General features: G+C 35.7%; 2 protein-coding genes across 2 annotated transcripts in view; one reads left to right on the top strand and one right to left on the bottom strand.

Moving 5' to 3' along the window:
- LOC107706880 (acyl-CoA synthetase family member 2, mitochondrial) overlaps nucleotides 1-20,072 on the top strand; it is a 28,077-nt gene that overhangs the window by 7,401 nt on the left and 604 nt on the right. Inside the window, exons 2-14 of the mRNA XM_016510712.1 lie at nucleotides 556-751; nucleotides 1,788-1,916; nucleotides 2,009-2,062; nucleotides 3,421-3,539; nucleotides 3,622-3,784; nucleotides 4,711-4,806; nucleotides 4,995-5,146; nucleotides 5,475-5,566; nucleotides 5,699-5,775; nucleotides 18,613-18,720; nucleotides 18,809-18,960; nucleotides 19,061-19,202; nucleotides 19,679-19,789. Coding sequence (XP_016366198.1) covers nucleotides 556-751; nucleotides 1,788-1,916; nucleotides 2,009-2,062; nucleotides 3,421-3,539; nucleotides 3,622-3,784; nucleotides 4,711-4,806; nucleotides 4,995-5,146; nucleotides 5,475-5,566; nucleotides 5,699-5,775; nucleotides 18,613-18,720; nucleotides 18,809-18,960; nucleotides 19,061-19,202; nucleotides 19,679-19,789 — 1,591 coding nt within the window. The remainder of the gene's footprint in view (nucleotides 1-555; nucleotides 752-1,787; nucleotides 1,917-2,008; nucleotides 2,063-3,420; nucleotides 3,540-3,621; nucleotides 3,785-4,710; nucleotides 4,807-4,994; nucleotides 5,147-5,474; nucleotides 5,567-5,698; nucleotides 5,776-18,612; nucleotides 18,721-18,808; nucleotides 18,961-19,060; nucleotides 19,203-19,678; nucleotides 19,790-20,072) is intronic.
- Nucleotides 8,457-13,876, bottom strand: LOC107706882 (chondroadherin-like). The gene is made up of 4 exons (XM_016510715.1): nucleotides 12,952-13,876; nucleotides 11,249-11,412; nucleotides 10,674-10,819; nucleotides 8,457-8,915 (listed from the first exon to the last, which is right to left on the bottom strand). Exons 1-3 carry the CDS (start codon nucleotides 13,735-13,737, stop codon nucleotides 10,678-10,680), a joined length of 1,092 nt encoding a protein of 363 aa, XP_016366201.1. The 5' UTR covers nucleotides 13,738-13,876; the 3' UTR covers nucleotides 8,457-8,915; nucleotides 10,674-10,677.

Here is a 20,072-nt window from a genome sequence, read left to right as displayed (position 1 = left end):
TTTTCTGACCGATGAGCTTTGTAAAAATCGACACGTTTCAGAAAGGCGGGGCATAGAGGAGAAACAATGTACAGTATGTGGAAAATGTGTTTTTTTTAACCTTAAACCGCATAAACACATTTCATTACACCAAATACACAAAATAATGTTCTTTTTAGCAACATCATATGACCCCTTTAAACTAACTTTACCGTGCTGTATAAGTGCATAGTTTATGCAGAAGAAATGATCTTTATGTTTGTGCTAATTTCAACTGTGATGCTGTATTACCTTCAAATCACAAATCAACTGTTATGTTGATCATCAAATCAAAGTGACAAATAGCGCAGCTGATATCCCTTACTTCATCTTTTGTTCATAAACATCAGTGTTGCCATGATGTTTTTTATCTTCTGCTTTCCCTTCAGTGTGAACTTCACAAGACCAAAACAAAAATACTTCCTTTATGAAACTGATGGTTGTTGCAGTTTACAGAACTCACTTCAGTACTTATACATACAAAGATTAAAAAAAGTACTTGCTTTTTTTTCACAATTTTTGCTCCTCTTTTTTTAGTGCTATTCATGTGGATAGCCCACCCAGCATCCCAACCCTGACTACCAGTTATGCCCATGGCATCTCTTCCCATTCGTTGATGTCTAGTACTGTGGACCAGTGTCTTCAACGCACAGTGGAGCGCTACCCTGACCGTGAAGCTTTGGTTTTTATGCAAGATGGAATGCGCAAGACGTTTGCTCAGTTCTACCAAGACGTGAGTGATTTTGCATCTGGTTTTTCTACAGAGGACTGGTTAGAGAAATGAATCCTGAAAGACTGAAGGTACTAACCACAGTGCTACCATTTTATACCCCTCGTGGAAGAAAGGAAAACCGCATGTCAAAAGTGCACTGTGTGGAATGAGAGATCTTGGCCAAATCCTAAAATAATTACAAAAAAATCTAAACATTCCTAAGCAGCCCTTTATTAATCAGACCTAAGCTTTAACCACAGAGTCCATGTGAAATTCAGTACTGGCAGAAACATGGTGTTAAAATAGCAATACATACCCATATTACTCTATTTGTTTGTGTAGAGGGTGTTCTGTTAAATATGTGCATGAAGCAGAATGAAAACCACTGGATTAATCACTGACATAATTACCATGAAGTGGTCAAATGTTATTTGTGGTTATTCATGACCTTTCTTAAACATTAAATCAGTATCAAGGGGATTATTATTAGCATATGCAACACTAAGCCTGAGTTTTTTTTTTCTAAATTGACTGATATGATCTACCTGGCACAAATAAGTGCTTCACGTGTGGCTTCTCTCTGACATGATGCAGTAGGTTAAAGTGTATCAATGTGACAAGAAGTTAAACATTTACAGATGAGCAGTAATGTTTCACAAAGCATGAAAGTTTAAAGCAAACCAGTGCCATTCAACACATATCCAATATGGAATATCTATTTTTTTGTAGTGTGGAGTATTTATTTATTTACTTTTTTGAGTCCACAAGAACATATTAGCATATTACTTTACAGTACACCACAAAAGTGTTTGTTTATTTTAAACCAGAATGACTATTTAAATACTTGGCAACATCAAATTTCCATCCAAATCTTATAATATCTGAATATTTTGTCCTCCCAAATGTTTAGAAAACAATCCATATCATGCTCCTTTATACAAGGCGTAAATGTCTGGTTGTGAAAGACATTTATGTTTATTCATTCACAGATGCTTTTATCCAAATGAGGAACATTACAAGCAATTTGTTATAAGAGAGAATGGTATTTTGATCTTAGGTGGAACAGACTGCCGCAGGTCTGCTGGCTGTTGGACTGAAGAGGGGCGATCGCTTAGGGATTTGGGGACCGAACATCTATGAGTGGATACTTATGCAGTTTGCCACAGCCAAGGCAGGGATCATTTTGGTGAGTGTTTTTGACTGTCTTGACATTTGGTTTGTCTGAGTATTTATCAACAGCTGGTCTCTAACCTGTTCAAGTTTATTGTGATTTTACAGGTTTCAGTGAACCCGGCTTATCAATTGCAAGAGGCAGAATTTGCTCTCAGAAAGGCAAGTTAATGTTTATACATGCAGAAAAGAACAACAAACAGCTGAATGTCCAAAACTACTGGACTGTTTGGGGTTTATTTTCACTAAAACAGGGTTTGTTTTATATGAAAGCCTGTTTACTGTTAATTCGTAATTGTGAGATTTAAAGTCACAGTTATGAGAAATACAGATGCAGTTGTGAGGAATCGTCACAGTTCTGAAAATGTGAGATATAAAGGCATGATTACCTTTCTTTTTACTCTGAAGCAGAAACAAGCTTTTATAGCTTTTAACCATGTCTACACCAGAAGCAACCGTTGTCACTCATGTCACATTGCACCGCAACAGCTAGAGGATGTCTGCATTGGATGCGACAAAGCGCCTGTAGCAAATCATTTGTCATACGTTTTACGGCCTTAGTTTTTTACTCACCCTCAAGCCATCCTAGGTGTATATGACTTTCTTCTTTCAGACGAATACAATCAGAGTTTACAAACAGAATGCAAATGTCCTGGCTCTTCCAAGCTTTATAATGGCAGAGAATGGTGGTTGAGATTTTGAAGCCCAAAATAGTGCATCCATCCATCATAAAAAGTACTTCACACAGATCCGGGGGTTTAATAAATGCCTTATGAAGCGAAGCAATACATTTGTGTAAGAAAAATATCCATATTTAATTAAAACGTTATAAACCATAATCTCGAGCTTCTGCTAACTGTCGTACGCACGTACTGTACATGAGAGTGTGGTGTTCCAGTGGATGATGTAGGATGTAGGCATAGCATAAGCTCTGGTGAGAATATGCTAGTCTTGTGAGAACTAAGTTTTTTACAGCAAAGGAAAACCAGTGTCCTCTTGGCTTATGTCAAAATCCTCCGACATTTTTCTTTACAGATCTTAGTTTTGTACTTCTAATTTGTGACCGGTGTTTTGTTCTCTCCTTTGCGCTTCCATGTTTGTCACTTCTCACTGGAGCTTACGCTACGCCTACGCCCAACCTCATCCGCTGTAACGCCACTCTCTCATGAATGTGTATACGACAGTTAGCGGAAGTTAGAGATTACGGTTTATAATGTTTTAAATATGGATATTTTTCTTACACAAACGTATCGATTCACTTCAGAAGGCCTTTATTAACCCCCTGGAGCCGTGTGGAGTAATTCTTTTGATGGATGGATGCACTTTATCTTACTTCAAAATCGTGACCACCATTCACTGACATTATAAAGCTTGGAAGAGCCAGGATATTTTTAAATATAACTCTTTATTGTGATCATCTGAAAGAAGAAAGTCATATACTTCTAGGATGACTTGATGGTAAATAAATCATGGGGTAATTTTCATTTTTGGGTGAACTATCTCTTTAATGCTTCTTTTAGGTGCAGTGCAATGCAGTCGTTTGTCCAACGCAATTCAAGACCCAAAAGTACTGTGACATGTTAAGGCAGCTTTGTCCGGAGATGGAGAGAGCCTCTCCTGGAGGAATCAAGAGTTCAAGGTACAGGTCATGTCATAAAAGGAAGGTGTACATAATCAGTATTGAGGTGCAGAGTGTGACTGAGTTGTTATTTTATTTTCAGACTACCAGACCTACACACTGTGATTGTAACTGACAGTCAGCAGCCAGGAGCTTTTCACTTGAAAGATGTGATGCAGGCAGGAAGCAGCCAACACCTACAACAACTACAAGACCTCCAGAAGAACTTCAGTTGTGATGATCCCATAAACATTCAGTTTACTTCGGTATTTTGCTTATTTTTAAACTGTATATTTATATTTACATTAAAGCTGAGGTGTGTGATTTCCGCACCACTTGCATCACCAGATGCAAGAAATAGCATAATTTTAGCATAAAATTTGCAGAATAGCAAAAATTTTCAGTTTAGCTCAAGCACTCACTCCTATGGAAGCCTATTATAAAAAAGCTAATTGCAACTTTTTATCAGACTTTATCAGAATTGCGAGATATAAACTCAGAATTGAGATATATGCTCACAATTCTGAGAAAAAATGTTTTCAGTTTAGCTCAAGCACTCACTCCTATGGAAGCCTATTATAAAAAAGCTAATTGCAACTTTTTTTTTCATAATTGCGAGATATAAACTCAGAATTGAGATATATGCTTACAATTCTGAGAAAAAATTAGAATTTCTTGAAATTGAGTTAATATCTCAGTTCTGAGAATAAAACTCACAATTACCTTCTTAATTTTTTACCTTTTTAATTTTCTCACAATTCAGACTTTTATCAGAATTGCAAGTTTATCTCCCAACCGTGAGAAAAAAATTATGGATTATGAGATCAAAAAATTGCAATTACCTTTTTAATTTTTTTACATGACAAAAAACAAGCTTCCATACTACTCCCTATTCTACTGGTCAGTAAAAATTATAGTGCTGCTCCACCATTGGTTGGCCTGATGTTGCTGTGTTAGTTTGTTAGGGACAAATAGATCAATGTTTATGCCACAGCATTTACAATTTAGAGAAATTAGCCAAGAAATTACTTAGAGTAGTCTCTACATAAAAAAAAAAAGCTTTTTTTGTTGTTGTTGTTTTTTAAGCATTAAAAAATCACACACTTTAGCTTTAAGTCTTGAAACACATCCAAGTGATCTGAATCAGTAAATGCTAAATAAATCATTTAGTTCTGGTCTTTATTATTTTAAGGGAACAACTGGAAAGCCCAAAGGAGCCACTCTGTCTCATCACAACATTGTGAACAATGCTTATTTCATCGGCGTGCGCACAGGCTACAACTGGAGGGTAGGTACATGTGATCAAAAGACAATGCAAATTCAGTGAAAGGGCTGTTTGTTGAACACTTGCAAAAATACAGTTCATTATTTAGCATACTGATTTTGCAGAAAATCTTTTGTTCTCCATAAACCTCCATACATTTTCCTTTACGGCACATGCAGTATGTGTAATATTTAACCTTGTTCTCCTTATAGAAGAATGTGCGAATCTGCTTGCCGGTGCCCATGTATCACTGTTTTGGCTCGGTGGGTGGTGGTATGGTCATGGCTGTGCATGGCATCACATTGGTTTTCCCATCCACCGGGTATGACGGACATGCCAACCTGGTGGCGATAGAGAAAGAGAAGTATGTGGATATTCATGTAAAGTAAACATTTTTAATACTTTTTTTTTATATACTAAAACAAGAATTGATGTATTGTGAAAGAGTTGCACATCTTTCCTTTGTGATAGAAGATAATGCTAAATCATTCAAAGGTACTTTGGTGCCTCTTACCTTAGCCGTAGTGAATTTAAGTTGTTGTGAATAAAAGACACAGGGACATATAAAGAGGACAGTCATGTTGAATTTTAGTAAGGATCAAAGGTCATGTAGTGTACATCATGCATAACTGGAAAAACATTTGAGCTGTATTTATTTAATGCAATTGGCACAAAATTCACTGTTTACCCAGGTGTACGTTTGTGTACGGCACCCCAACTATGTTTATTGACATGCTTAGTCAGCCTGACCTGGCCAAGATTGATTTGTCATCAGTCGAGGGTGGTAAGTCGGTCAAAACCTTTGTAACATCTATTGCTTAATGGAACTTCTGATAGATTACATTAATATTATCAAGCTTTTCATCCTGCACTTTCACCGGTATTCTGCTAAGATCCTTTGTTTTGTGTCTGTCAGGTATTTCTGCCGGGTCTCCTTGTCCACCTGAGGTCATCCGTAAGGTCATCAATATCATGGGTATTAAGGAAATGGTGGTAAGTAGTTACTCATAATAAAAAATTGATTTGTTTAAACACAGTTCTGTGTATACTGCATGCCAGTATCACTAGAGGGAGATAGAGAATTAATATAAAAGTCACTCACAGCCCAGCTCACCTGGTCTAAACATTTATTTTACTATTGTCCTTTTCTGATATGTGGTATGTGAAAAGATATGTGCCTTCTTTTGATTCACTCTCCATTCGCGCATTAAATATTCCCCTTATATTTGAATAAAAATGGCTTGGTATTTGTTCAAAATATACATTACCGTTCAAAAGTTTGGGGTCGGTTTGTCTGTGAAAGAAGTCTCTTGCTGCTTTCATTTAATCAAATATAAAGTAAAACAGTAATATTGTGTAATATTATTACTACTAGAAATATTTTCTCATTTAATATATTTTAAAATGTAATTTATTCCTGTGATGGTAAAGCTGAATTTTCAGCAGCCATTACTCCAGTCTTAATTGTCACATGATCCTTCAGAAATCATTCTAATTTGCTGATTATTATTTATTATTATCAATGTTGAAAACAGGTGTGCAGCTTAATATTTTTTGTGGATATTATGATACATTCCATGATGCAGGATTCTTCAATGAATAAAAAGTTCAAATCAGAAAGTTCAGAACAGCATCTATTTGAAATAGAATGATTTTAAACAATATAGAACTGTACTGTCACTTTTGATCAATTTAATGCATCCTTGCTGAATAAATTAAGTTCTTTAAAAAAATATTTTTGATTCCAAGCTTATGAATGGTATTGTATAGATCAGTGTTTCCCAACCGGGGTGCCGCGGCACGAATATCTATACTTTTCAAATTATCATATCGAAGTTAGAAATTCAAATATTGTGACAAAATTAATTTTGTAGGGTGCCACAAGTTTGTTAAAATTTCCAAAGGGTGCCGCGAAGGAAAACCCTAAAAAAAAGGTTGGGAAACACTGGTATAGATAACTGTTAAAGGGATAGTTCAGCAGAAAATTAAAATGTAGGTGTCATTTATTCAATCTCATGTTGTTCCAAACTTAGCTGCTCTCCTCCACAAAATGAAGCTGTACAGCTCCAAAAAGAACCATACAAGTAGTCCATATTATTTGCACTATAACTAAAGTCTTCCGAAGCCATAATAGCTTTGTGTGAGGAGCAAACAAAAATTTAGTACGCAGAATACAATTATTCCCTAAAAAATTTCACTTCATGAAAAAGAGAGCATCTTGGACATTCTGTTATGAATTACTCATTTTATTTTCCAGAAAAGAAAAAAAGTCATACAGGTTTTGAGGATGAGTAAATGATGACAGAATTTTCATTTTTGGTGAACTATATACCTTTAAGATCCAGGTATGGAGAAGGTAGCAGGATCTGAACAAGTATCTCTTAGTACTATTGTTTTTCAAAGAATATATTGCACAATTTTAGTGCATCCAGTTTTCATTCTCTTAAGAAACCATTACTATAGTGGTGCTTTAAATGTATTTTATTGAGCATGAGTACATCACAGTAACAAATTGATAACATTAGACTGGAGAACCTCCATTTGTCTAAATTTTTTTCATTTTACCTGCTCTTCGCAAATCCTCTTCTTCTGGCACCGCCATCACTTGTCATTTCTTGACCCCACTGTAAAATAAAAAAAACACTGAGTGAGCAAAAATTTGTGAGATAGCTAGTTATAATGGTAATTAAATAATGTTTACATATGTATAAAAGGAGCAAACTAAAATTTAGTACGCAGAATACAATTATTCCCAAAAAAATTTCACTTCATGAAAAAGAGAGCATCTTGGACATTCTGTTATGAATTACTCATTTTATTTTCCAGAAAAGAAAAAAAGTCATACAGGTTTTGAGGATGAGTAAATGATGACAGAATTTTCATTTTTGGTGAACTATACCTTTAAGATCCAGGTATGGAGAAGGTAGCAGGATCTGAACAAGTATCTCTTAGTACTATTGTTTTTCAAAGAATATATTGCACAATTTTAGTGCATCCAGTTTTCATTCTCTTAAGAAACCATTACTATAGTGGTGCTTTAAATGTATTTTATTTTACCTGCTCTTCGCAAATCCTCTTCTTCTGGCACCGCCATCACTTGTCATTTCTTGATTTTGATTGGTCAGGCGCAGCATTCTTAATGGTTAATCTGTATATTTGGCAACCAATCCTGATCATCCTGTCTGGATTTATTGTGTGATAATGACTAGCTGTGTTATTACTTACATAGTCTTTACACTGTCTCATTTACCATTTTTATGGCTATAACGAGTCCATGTTTTCCTGGCCTGTGTTGCGTTTGACTTTGGTCAGAGATGTAAAAAAGAGGTCAGGTCAGGTCACATCTTGAATGTGTCAGCTTTAGCCACGGTCAAGGTTTGTTATGTTTGCAAAGCCTTGGAAATTCCTAGCAGAATGTTGTGAGATGTTTAAAGCTAAGGATGAACTCAAAATGTTGAAAGAGGATCCTCATGAAGAGCTCTGTTGTGATCATAACCTCATAATGGGAGTATGTCGTGGAAGACCATAACATTAGAGTCAGTAGAATAGACAAGATTCATTCTACAGTGGCCATTTGGTTTGATTTACTCAAAAAGGGTTAAAAAAATATGCTGAAATCTGAGAGAGAAAAAATAAAACATACAACCTTGAGGAATTACCTGTGCACATTTATACTTCAATAAGGTACAGAGTCTCTAAGTAAATGCTAATCAATGCAAATCTAGTCTACCAATTCTCATTTTACGGAGAAGAGTACTCCTGACTTTTACTGTGGTCTAGGAACTAGTTCTGTGATAATGTTGGATTTATCACCTGGTTGTTTGAGTTAGCATATACATTACCATAACAGTGAACACTGAGAGTTTGAGCCATATTTCCTTTGCAGTGTACATGTTTGTGAAACCTCTCTTTGCAAACTCACACAGTTGCTCCTTCAAGGTGTTTGTCAATGTCTGTGAACACATATTTATGCTATTCGTGTTATTAAGTATGAATTAAGTCAGCGCATCTATATGTCACACAAAAAATTAGTGAAAGAGGAAATGGACAGTCCCAGTGTAGCAGTCTGCATTGCTTTTCTTTTCTGCACATTGAAGTCCCGACACCTGGACAGGCCTCTTCTCCCTGTCCTCCTGCGGGAACATACAAATAAGATCGCCAAGTTCAGGACATCTGATGGTCTGCACATAGTACCAAAGTCAAAATGGAACCGCACAAATAAACCTTAAAGGACAAAAAACCAGGAGGAACAAGAAGGATAGGTTGGAAAAGCACAGCAGACAGTATTTTACCACAAGGCAGTGACCCAAACCCATATCCTGACCACAATTATAGTATTACCATCCACTCTTTCATGTTGGAAGAGGTAAAAACACTCACGGTTAGCATTAGACTCTTGATTCTCTGTGCAAATATGCAACTTTAGTTTCTCACAGAAGTTACTGGAAGGTAATGTTTTAGGATGAATTGATTACTAGATTATATAAACCATTTAATGACTTTTATGGGAAAGTTGAATACCTAATGTTAAATAATGTTGTTAATAGAGCTACGACCACCAATGACTAAACTGGTAACTTGGGACCAGGTTTCTCCACTCCCAAATCAATGGGATTACCAGTGCTTAAATAATTTCATAACCATTTACCAGAGTTTATCACATCCTCAGTTTATCACATCTCAGCACTTGAGCAGGGAATCTCATGAGTATCTCCTGATGAAAGGGTCTTTTATAGAGATTATGGGAGAGCAGTGGTGTCTTGCTCCGTGCACCACAGAGAACCCTTGAAACTAGTTATTTACCTCTTTTCTTAATTTATTTACATTTGCAAATCATGTGGAAAGAGGCTTGTGTTCATACTGAGGACTGTGATTAATGTTTCATTTTTATGATCATAGCTGGAACCTTAATCCTGTGGTCACATTTACAAGACCTCTGTGGACCACATAAACTTTTTATGGGTCTGGATATTAGAACTCCGTTTAGGGTGTGAGTCTCAAACCTGGAAGACTTGGTTGTTTTGTAATGTTGTAATGTAGTAATCAGGATAGCTAGTTATAACTTTGTAAATTGACTGCTGGTCAACTTTGACTTTGATCTTATACTTTTAATTAATTTTAAATTAAATTAATAATTTTACAATAATTTCCCCCTCGGTTTCACAGACAAGGCTTCAGCCTAGTCCCAGACTAAAATATAAGTCTGAGCTGTTTCAACTGAAAGAATCTTGCACTGACTGATCTTAAAATATATCAGTGCTTTTGTTTTGTCTCAAGATGCACATAAGTAATGTTTTTTCTAAGGCACATTTATAAAAATGACTTAAATGTCCTAATTGAACTATGGCCTAATCCTGGCTTAGTCTAAGCCCTGTCTGTGAAACCAGGCCATTATGTTTTAGAACAGTGGTTTTCAACCTTTTGGACTCCAAGTCTCCCTTGTCCAAGATAATATTCAAAAGCTGATGTACCTCTGCTACTATTGTTGTTTTGAAAATATGGTGGCAGTTTAATGTTAAACTTTTTTATTTTAAGTGTTGTTTTATTATTAAGATTGTTAATATAGATACATTTAAATAATTTTATTACTTACTTGCAAGTAATGGCCTTCCTGTAGCTCAGACAGTAGTGCATGACACTAGTAAAACCAAGGTCATGTGTTCGATTCACAGGGAAAGCAAGAAATGATCAAATGTGTACCTTGAATGCAATGTAAGCCGCTTTGGATAAAAGCCAGATGCCATCTAGTAGGCCCTGGCCCCCTGTTATGAACTACTCTACTAGAGGACATTAATGTAGCCTTTTATATTTAATGTCATTTGTAATGTTTTCACCTTTTTTTTGCATTTAGGTTCTAAATTTGTGAGAGTGGAATTAACAGGGCTGCTCACCATCTCAAAGCCGTGCTCCCTTCCTGGCCCTCTTTGTCTTTGCCTTGCAGCGACCGAAAGCAGTGCTGTCTCTTATTTGCTTTCCTTTCTGGCTTCCAGGAGAAGCGCAAACTGCATCAGGGTGATGGCGACTCGTGTCCATCCATCTGTACAAGCAAATCCAAGCATTTTTAGTTAATGCCGGCTATTTGCAAATCATTTTTTTACTTAAATAATTACTTATTTCAGAGTGAAACTAGATATTCAGTGAGATAAAGTATATGAGGCGGGACTTTTTTTTGTCAAGAATTGATTGGATAGTAAAAAGTGGGCATTGCATAGCAGAAAGAATGCAAATTATTACAACATTGACTAAATAGCTATTTGGCTATTGGCTAATATTATATATTAGCTCTCACAGCCTTAGTGGTGCCAGCATGTTCAAATGATCGTTCTCCATAATATCATGCATTAAGAAGTAAATAGGTTCGATTCTAATTTGATGTTGACTCGAATGAAGCCATGAAGTAAATATGAAAGGCATTTGAAAGGCTTAAATACAGTTATGTTTGAAGTGATCTTTTGTTGTCTCTTACTTTCTGAGGTTTGCTAACTGGCAGGTGCAGCTCCAGGGGTTGTTAAACAGAGTGACGTTCTGGAGGGTGCTGAACTCAAGGCTGCTCGGCAGTGATTTTAGCTTGTTGTTCTCAAGATGCAGAGATTTGAGAGCTGTCACTCCCTCAAAGGCAGCACTGGAAAACTTGACAGGTAGAAAGGACAGATATACAGTTGTTTACCATATAAACAGTCGATAACATGCTATAACTCACTGCTTTGTTGAATATCCTTACAGTTAGCATTCAAAGTCACTCTTAATATCTAAAGGAGACTTGTGGAAGCTGGACTGAGGGCTTTTATTCCACATGAAAGGCCTCTCTCATGCTGTCCTATGTGCCAGGTCTTATGTAAACCTGTCCGCACTTTCCTTCCAGCCCTCCATCAAACTTCATAAGTGTATGCAAGACTGCTAAAAACTTCACCCAGGTGTTAGATGTACTGGTCTGCATGGTGTCTGCTTTATAGGAAGACCACGGTTGAGGGGCTTCGAAAGTGTACACACAGTGTGTGTGTGGGTGTGTTATGTAAGCGTTGAAAAGATGCACTTATTGAAGGGACGTTTTGGAAATTTCCACTCAGAAGGCAAGAGACGTGGAGAGTTTAGTAATTTGAGGCGATGCAGGATGGATCAATTCCAGCATGGAAGGGTTGTTTTCACTTTTTCTGTCTGTCCACTCCTCCATCGACCTGCTCTTCTGCCAGAAATGCCTGAATTGGGTTGAATTGTCCATTCAGGTGAGGCAACTACAACCTAAAATACTTCTCTTCATGGGCCACGGAACACCCTGTCACTATTTACCCGTCTGCTAACCCTTGCTGACCTGTTTACATGGTGCACCAAGTGAGAGGAAAAAACTTGGGTCTCAAAATAACATTTTTCAAGCAAATAGACCCTAAAAATATCCACACGTGAGGGGAGAGTGGTTATTTTTTCCCTTTCCTATCATACAAAAAACACTGACCAACTGCATGGTGGCGATGCTTGTTGATCTGTTTGTGTATATAGAAATCATTTAAAATAATTACCGGTAATAATTATATATATATTATTTGTGATAAATTGTATTCATTATATAAAATCTAGCTTTATCGATATTTAAAAAAGAATAATAAATATCATTTGTGTATATATAACATTTAAAATGTACTTTGCATTTGAGTACATATTTATACTTTGACGTTTTGACTTTGCACTGGTATCAGTCCATATGGAGAGTCTGTTGAAGTCAGATCAAAGACAAGGAAAAGATAGATGTATCTCTTAAACACTTTCTTTTAACCATATAGTGTTCCAGAGGGAAATCCTGCTGACATAGCACATATGCAATCTGACATAAAGCACATGTGACCTTTTTAAGGCCTGAAAGTATGACTGGAATGGATCAGGAGGATCTGATTGAAAGAAAACAGGTGAAAGTCTCCAGCACAGGTCTGTCTAGCTGGACTACATTTTACTCCGACAGGGTTGCAGTTCATAAGCATGGCCAGCTCTGATGGGATGTAAAGTTTGTTTGTTAATGCTAAGCTTCCCAAAAACCAAATACAAACATGCATTTACTTTGCCTCAACTTTGGAGACCAGCATTGTGTGGAAAACATTAATTTGGTTCACAGTCAGCATCTTGATTCTCATGATTTATTTTACATTTAAAGTGTTTAATCCTGCAGTTTCACAGACTTACCTTCTCGAGGCTCATGTCATTTAGATGGAGCTTCTCCATGTAACGGCCAAAGCTCCGGAAAGCGTGGTCAGGCATGAGGCTGAGAGGGTTTTTGGACAAGTTGAGTTCCTCCACGACACGGAGCTTGTTCATAGCCAGGAGAGGGTAGGTGGACAGCTTGTTACGGTCCAGAGTTAGAATGGCCAGGTTCTCCACTTCATCAAAAGAACCAGGCTGTATGGAGCTCAACTCATTGCCACTCATATAAAGCCATCGGAGATCGCTAGCACCTGTGAAAGTACCAGGCTGCAGCTCTCGAAGCTTGTTGTTGTCGAGCTGCAGGATAAACAGGTTGATCATGGGAGAAAAGATGCCCTTCGGAAGGCTCGTAATTTGGTTACCGTCCAAGTAGAGATAGGTCAGTTCGGTCATGTCCTCAAAAGCGCCTGGTTTGATGGTGCTGATCTCATTGTTAGACAAGTAGAGGTAGATGAGCTTCTTCAGTCCTTTGAAAGCCTGGCTGGAGATCTCTCGGAGCTGACAGTGCTGCAGGTGCAGAGAAATGAGCCCCTTCATCTCGCTGAAGCCCCCGGTTGGGAGATTTCCCAGGTTGTTGCGCTGTAGGTTTAGAAGACGAGTGGCCTCGGATATGCGGGGGATTTTCTTCAGCCCAACGTTGTCACAGATAACATGTTGCAGGTCCCCATGGCAGTGGCACTGGCTTGGGCATTGAGTTGGTGCACCAAAAACAAAGGGGATGCAAACCTGTAGACACACTAGCACCAGTAGGAAGCTGCAACTGTACATGATAATGCTATGTTGATCAGTCCACTGCTTTATGCTGTTGGTCTTCTTTCGCCTTTACTCCAGCAGGAACATATACAGGCAGCAAAAGTGGTCCACACAACCTCAGAGTAAGGAGAGGGAGTGTGTGAGAGTGCAAAGAGAGAGGGCTTGAGGTGAGCTTGAGAGAGAGAGAGGGGGTGAGTGAGTCAGAGTAAAGGGGGGAAGAAAGCTGAACGCATGAGTGTTTATAATAGTTTCTTAGTGTTTATAAGAGTTGTGCTCTGAATGTTACATACCCATTGCAGAATCTGCAATATATTTGTTATAAACAAGCTTATTCATTCGTTTATTTAAGATATGTATTAAAAATAAATTTCAAATATGTATTTATTGCTTATAATACAGCCATCGCAGAAGCTGCAAGATATTGATTAAAAATACATTTATTTATTTATTTATCGCTTAATATATTTATTAAAATAAATGAAACATTTATCTATGTATGTATTTATTTATTTAGTTAGTTAGTTAGTTAGTTAGATATTTAAGTACTGCTTATAATATAGTTCTGCTTCTAACTTTACACAACCATTGCAGAAGCTGCAAGATATGTATTAAAATAAATTTCAAATATTTATTTATTGCTTATAATACAGCCATTGTAGAAGCTGCAAGATATTTATTAAAAATACATTTATGTATTTATTTATTTAGCACTTAATATATTTATTAAAATAAATGAAACATTTATTTAGTTAGTTAGTTAGATATTTAAGTACTGCTTATAATCTAGTTCTGCTTCTAACTTTACACAACCATTGCAGAAGCTGCAAGATATGTATTAAAAATAAATGTCAAATATTTATTTATTGCTTATAATACAGCCATTGTAGAAGCTGCAAGACATTTATTAAAATACATTTCTTTATTTATTTATTGCTTAATATATTTATTAAAATAAATGAAACATTATTTATTTATTTAAGTACTGCTTATAATACAGTTCTGCTTCTAACTTTACATAGCCATTGCAGAATTTATAAAAAATAAATGTAAATGTTTACTTATATATTGCTTATAATACAGTTTGCTCTTAATATTACATAGCAGTGGCTACATCTGCAAGGTATTTATTAAACATAAATTAAACGTTTGTTTGTTTGTTTGTTTATATATCACAGTTCTGCTCTTATCATTACATAGCAATTGCAGATTCTGCAAGATATTAAAATAAATTAAACAATAAACATATTATTAATTAATAAGATTTATTAATTAATTTATTTATTTAAAAAGTCCTTATAGTACAGTTTTGCTTCTAACGTTACATAGCCTTTGCAGAATTGTATTTATTTATTTATTTAACCGATTATAAAATAATTGTTTTTCTTTAGAACTTCTCTGATGAACCTATTTGATATAACATATTTACATATATTCCAGAAGACAAAGTAATAACCAAATTTACTGTTCAAATTACTGTTCAAAAGTTGATATACCTTTTATTATTGTGTTTTTTTAATACCTCAAGCATCACTGACTGTTTTTAGTCATTTTGATGTTGTGTGTGAGTCCCTGTTTTGTGCTGGTAAGTGAAATTGTCCACTTGTCTTGACAAAAATCCTCCAGGACCTCTAGGTTCATTGGTTTCCCAGCATGCTCTGCACATTCAAGTTCTCCCCACAGTGGCTTTGCAAATTATATTGGAATATAATTCTCAGTCTGTGTGTATTGAATTTATTTAATACACGAGTTTCACAATTTGAGTTGAATTACTGAAATAAATGAACTTTTCCACGACATTCTAATTTATTGAGATGCACCTGTATATATTTACAAAAAAACTGCAAACACATTGATTCAGAATAAAGAACACGTAAAAGTATCATAAAATTTGTCCATTTGACTCATAGTCAGACTTCTCAAGTCATAAGATAAATTTCTCACAATTTAAGTCATTATTCACTAATAATATTCACTTCTATTTGAGAACCCTAGCGACCAGATCTTGAAAATCATTTAAAAGTTCTGACTCATACAATTCATTGGGAAATTAAATTTTTGCCGATGCATTGAAAATTTGCTGCATTAAAAATGTTGTAATTATACTCGTGTGATTTTTCATGTTTCATCATTTCCACAAGCCTCATTTGGTGAAACAAAATTTTGATTCAATTTTAAGAAGAAATCTTTTTTTTTTTTCTTCCTTAAAAAACATAAAAGGTTCTCAGTGCATATTAGGTACAAACAAGTTCAGAGGTCTGAAATGTGATTGTGTTTTTAATTTTAGTCTCTCCTTTCATAGGCTAACTTGTGTGCAGCCGAATCTCATGAGGTTAAGGTGAGACTGTGTGTCGTGCCAGACATTTCCATTGTTTTTAGTCAGCAGAAGGAGGGAAAGGAGCCACTCCCATGTGGCGGGCCATTTTATAACATATAATCACAGCCAGATGTTTGGCTGGTATCACATCACAACAATGGAAATGGAGGTTTTTCTTTTGTCTGCAGTGGAGCGTTTCATGGAGTGGAGAGGTGCATTCCTCTGCATAAATGTCTCCTTTCATTTCAGCTATGTACAGTAGGCTATTCAATATCAAAAAACTTTTAAAGAAAATGCACTGTGGAATCACCCAGTATTTTTTCCCACATGCTTCAACAAACGCTTTCACAGTGGCACTGAGGTTGGATTATGAGTAACAAATGTTTGATCCTTGTTCCTCTTTGGTTCAAAGACCTGACAGACCTCAGACTATCGTTATAATCACTGAAGCTGTATACACTGTGAAATGAATCTCTTACTTACACTGTACGTACATCTGCGCTTTGTTGTTTATGATGAGTCCGGAATTCGGTCAGCGAACGCGCGCGCACTCAATAAACTTGATCTGTTTAAACGATGACTCATCTGAACGCCTCTGATTGACCATTGCATTCCTAAGCTCAACAAAATTGTGTGTGATTGGTTCAAATGCGCAACACTGTAAAAACGCCTAAAATTAAGTACGGTGCAACATGAGCAGATCTTAATTTAATGCCGCAATCGACACTGTCTATTCATATTCACTTTTATGGAACGATATTCCGGACAATTTTCAAAAGGAATTGCAAATTGTATTTTCAATTGCGTTTTTTTCATTTGAAATTTGGCAGTCACTGTGCGTTAGCGAAAGCGAAAATGCAAACGGTAATGCAGGATTTGCAATTGCATTTGGATTATGTCACAATTTATGCGTCCACATATGGAAAACGCAATTGAAAATACAATTTGCAATTCCTTTTGAAAATTGTCCGGAATATCGTTCCATACACTTTGTTAGCAACAGACGTAATCGATTTAATTTATTTGTGCAGGGGCATTTTTGTCCAATTTAGTGCCATTTTTGCCCCAACTCCCCATGGCCAGCCTTACACACGCTCCGCCTGTGAGTACCTCGGCTTCTCTCAGGTTAGCCGGAATCTAGTGTTTGCTTAACAAATTTAACATTTCATGGGCAAAGTGTATGTCTTGGTTCTTTCAAGTCCACATTCACACTAGATTGTGCATATACTGCCCAGCAAGTAGCTAGTGTTTGGCTAGTAGTAGCATTAGCTAGATATTGTGGTGAGCAAAGTTTAACACTGAAATCCCAATACTGGTTATTAAAGATGATGCATACAGTTTTTTTTATTTACTTATTGAGTTCAAAAGCTCATGACTCACTTAAAATCACTTAAAATGTTCCTCACAAACATTATAAATGTCTGGCACGTCACACGGTCTCACCTCAACAGTTGGCAGCACTCATAATTCAGTTTGGTAAACACTAAATGACATCCTGTGCCGTGATGAGGTTATGTCTCTTAAAGACACTGTGATGTATTGTTTCCAGTGCACATTATTAGTTTTTTGGAAGATTTGCTTTAGCCTGAAGCGGTACTGTAAAGCAACAACAGCTGGTGTGCCAGTTCTCAGGTGCGCACCACATACCTCACCTGCCTCCCAGGCATGGCCTATTCAGCTGATTCAGCTGTCTGCTTGCCATTAGGCTAGTTTGTGGAAAAATGTCAGCAAAAGGCCTTTACCACATTCGGCTGTGCAGAAAGAGTAATTTAAGCACACTGAAATTTAAACAAGAATTGATGGCATAGAAATCAGAGGTTAGTTCCACAAACCATAACATGTACAGTGGAATCCAAAATCTAGGGTTTAAAATATTTATATTACTTTTCCATGTTTAAAATATTATTTTACAAATAATTTTTACAGTTTTTATATACATTTATTTTTGCTTGATTTATTTTATATTATTTTATCAGTTCAGTATCATTATATACTATAAATTATGATAATAAAATCAGTTTTTAAATAAAAAATATATACAATGTAATTTATTCATTTAAAATTACATTACATTACAAATGCTAAACTGAAGTATTTTTATTATCAGAAATATTTTATATAAATTATTGATTCAATGTCCTTTATTTGAAATATAAATAAATTTAACAGAATATAAAATAACAAATGAATAAAATATAGTAATAAAATAATACATGATTTAAAAAATGTATATAAAATGTGAAAAATATATTACACTTTAAATAATACATTTATGCATTTTCATTAGTTATCAGATTTATTTTATGTTAAATGATCAATTCAACATTTTTATTATAATTATAATTTCTAATAACTATAACACTTTAGTAAAACATAATAATAAAGTAATACATTATTTAACAAAAATATTTATGTAAATAAAATTAAATGACGTTTTACAAATGCTAAACTGAACTGTTATTTTTACCGCAGTGTATAGGTTCTAGACATTCTCACAAAATGTGAACTAGGCACAATCTAAGTTTGAATGGGTATATGTGCTATCTGGTGAAGAGCTTCACTCTCTTTTGGAACAGATTGGGTATGGCACAACCGAAAACAGCCCTGTGACATTCTGCGGCTTTCCGATTGACAGCGTGGAGCGAAAGACAGAGACTATTGGATGTATTTGCCCCCACACTGAGGTTCATTTACACACAACACTATATAAAGGGGTCCTGCATACATATTTATAATCTGTTTTAGCACACTGAGTGGTTGTTTCTCCATTAGGCAAAAGTAGTGAACCCTACTACAGGAGAGATCGTGCCTCTGGGTGCTCAGGGGGAGCTGATGATCAGGGGGTACTGCGTGATGCTGGAATACTGGAAAGATGATGAAAAGACCCAGGAGTGCATCTCAAAAGACCGCTGGTACAAGACCGGGTAAGTGCATTTGATTTTTTCCCTCTCTTACAAGATAGAAACTTTATTCAGGATTCATTCCAAACAGTCACGACTCAGTCTGTTCTGTGATCTGGTACAGTGACATTGCCAGTTTGGACGGGTACGGGTACTGCAAAATAGAAGGACGCATAAAGGACTTGATCATCCGAGGAGGAGAAAACATCTACCCTGCTGAAATCGAACAGTTTTTGCACACACACCCTAAAATTCAGGAAGCACAGGTAAACAATGTTAACCAGAGACATTTATGTACCTTTAGCACTTGATAATATCTAGCGGTTTGATCATTTTCATTAACTATTCCTTTAACCTTTAGTTTATGTTAAAGAAAGAAATATGGTCTACAGTACACTGTTTTTTCTGGTACAAATATCTAAACGATCTAGACAGATTTGTTTGAGAAGCAAAATTAGAGAAATTAATGCTTCTTTTCTGGAAAATGTATAAAAAATTAAGTAAAATGAGGTAAAAAAAGAAAAATGAGAAAAAAGAAAACTATTTTACCCCATTGGCAGGCATTTTTTCTTGTTTTAATCATGAAGTCAATTCTGATGAAGTATGTCATTTTGCTTCACAAGTAATTGTTTCTTGATTTAAGAATTTTTAGGTATTTGTACTGAAAATCGACAAAATCCAGAGGAAGAGAATCATTTTTTGCAGTTTAGAAAAGCATGTTCTATCTGTGTTTTCCATACAGGTGGTTGGAGTGAAGGATGAGAGAATGGGGGAGGAAGTTTGTGCTTGTATTACAATCAAGACTGGTCAGGAATGCACTGCAGAAGAGATCAAGGCCTACTGCAAAGGAAAGGTCAGAATATCTGCAGTTTATGCTTTATGCATCCAGGGTTATTATAGTAAACTAAAACTAAAACCATAAAAAAAAACATTTTCCTTATTATAGATAAAAACTTTAACTTGGTGTACTAAAATAACTAAAACTAAACTAAAATGATAAAATCCTTAAAAAAAATAAATAAATAATACAAATGACAAAACCATAACAAAATTATTAAAAGTTTAACTCAAATTAAAATGAAAACAGAAAAACAAAACTAATTCAAAATATTAATAAAAGTTATAATAGTAGCTCA

The sequence above is a fragment of the Sinocyclocheilus rhinocerous genome, unplaced genomic scaffold (genome assembly GCF_001515625.1).
Source record: "Sinocyclocheilus rhinocerous isolate Xijiao unplaced genomic scaffold, SAMN03320098_v1.1 scaffold144, whole genome shotgun sequence".
Classification (NCBI taxonomy): Eukaryota; Metazoa; Chordata; class Actinopteri; order Cypriniformes; family Cyprinidae; genus Sinocyclocheilus; species Sinocyclocheilus rhinocerous.
This window is presented reverse-complemented; position numbering and strand designations above follow the sequence as displayed.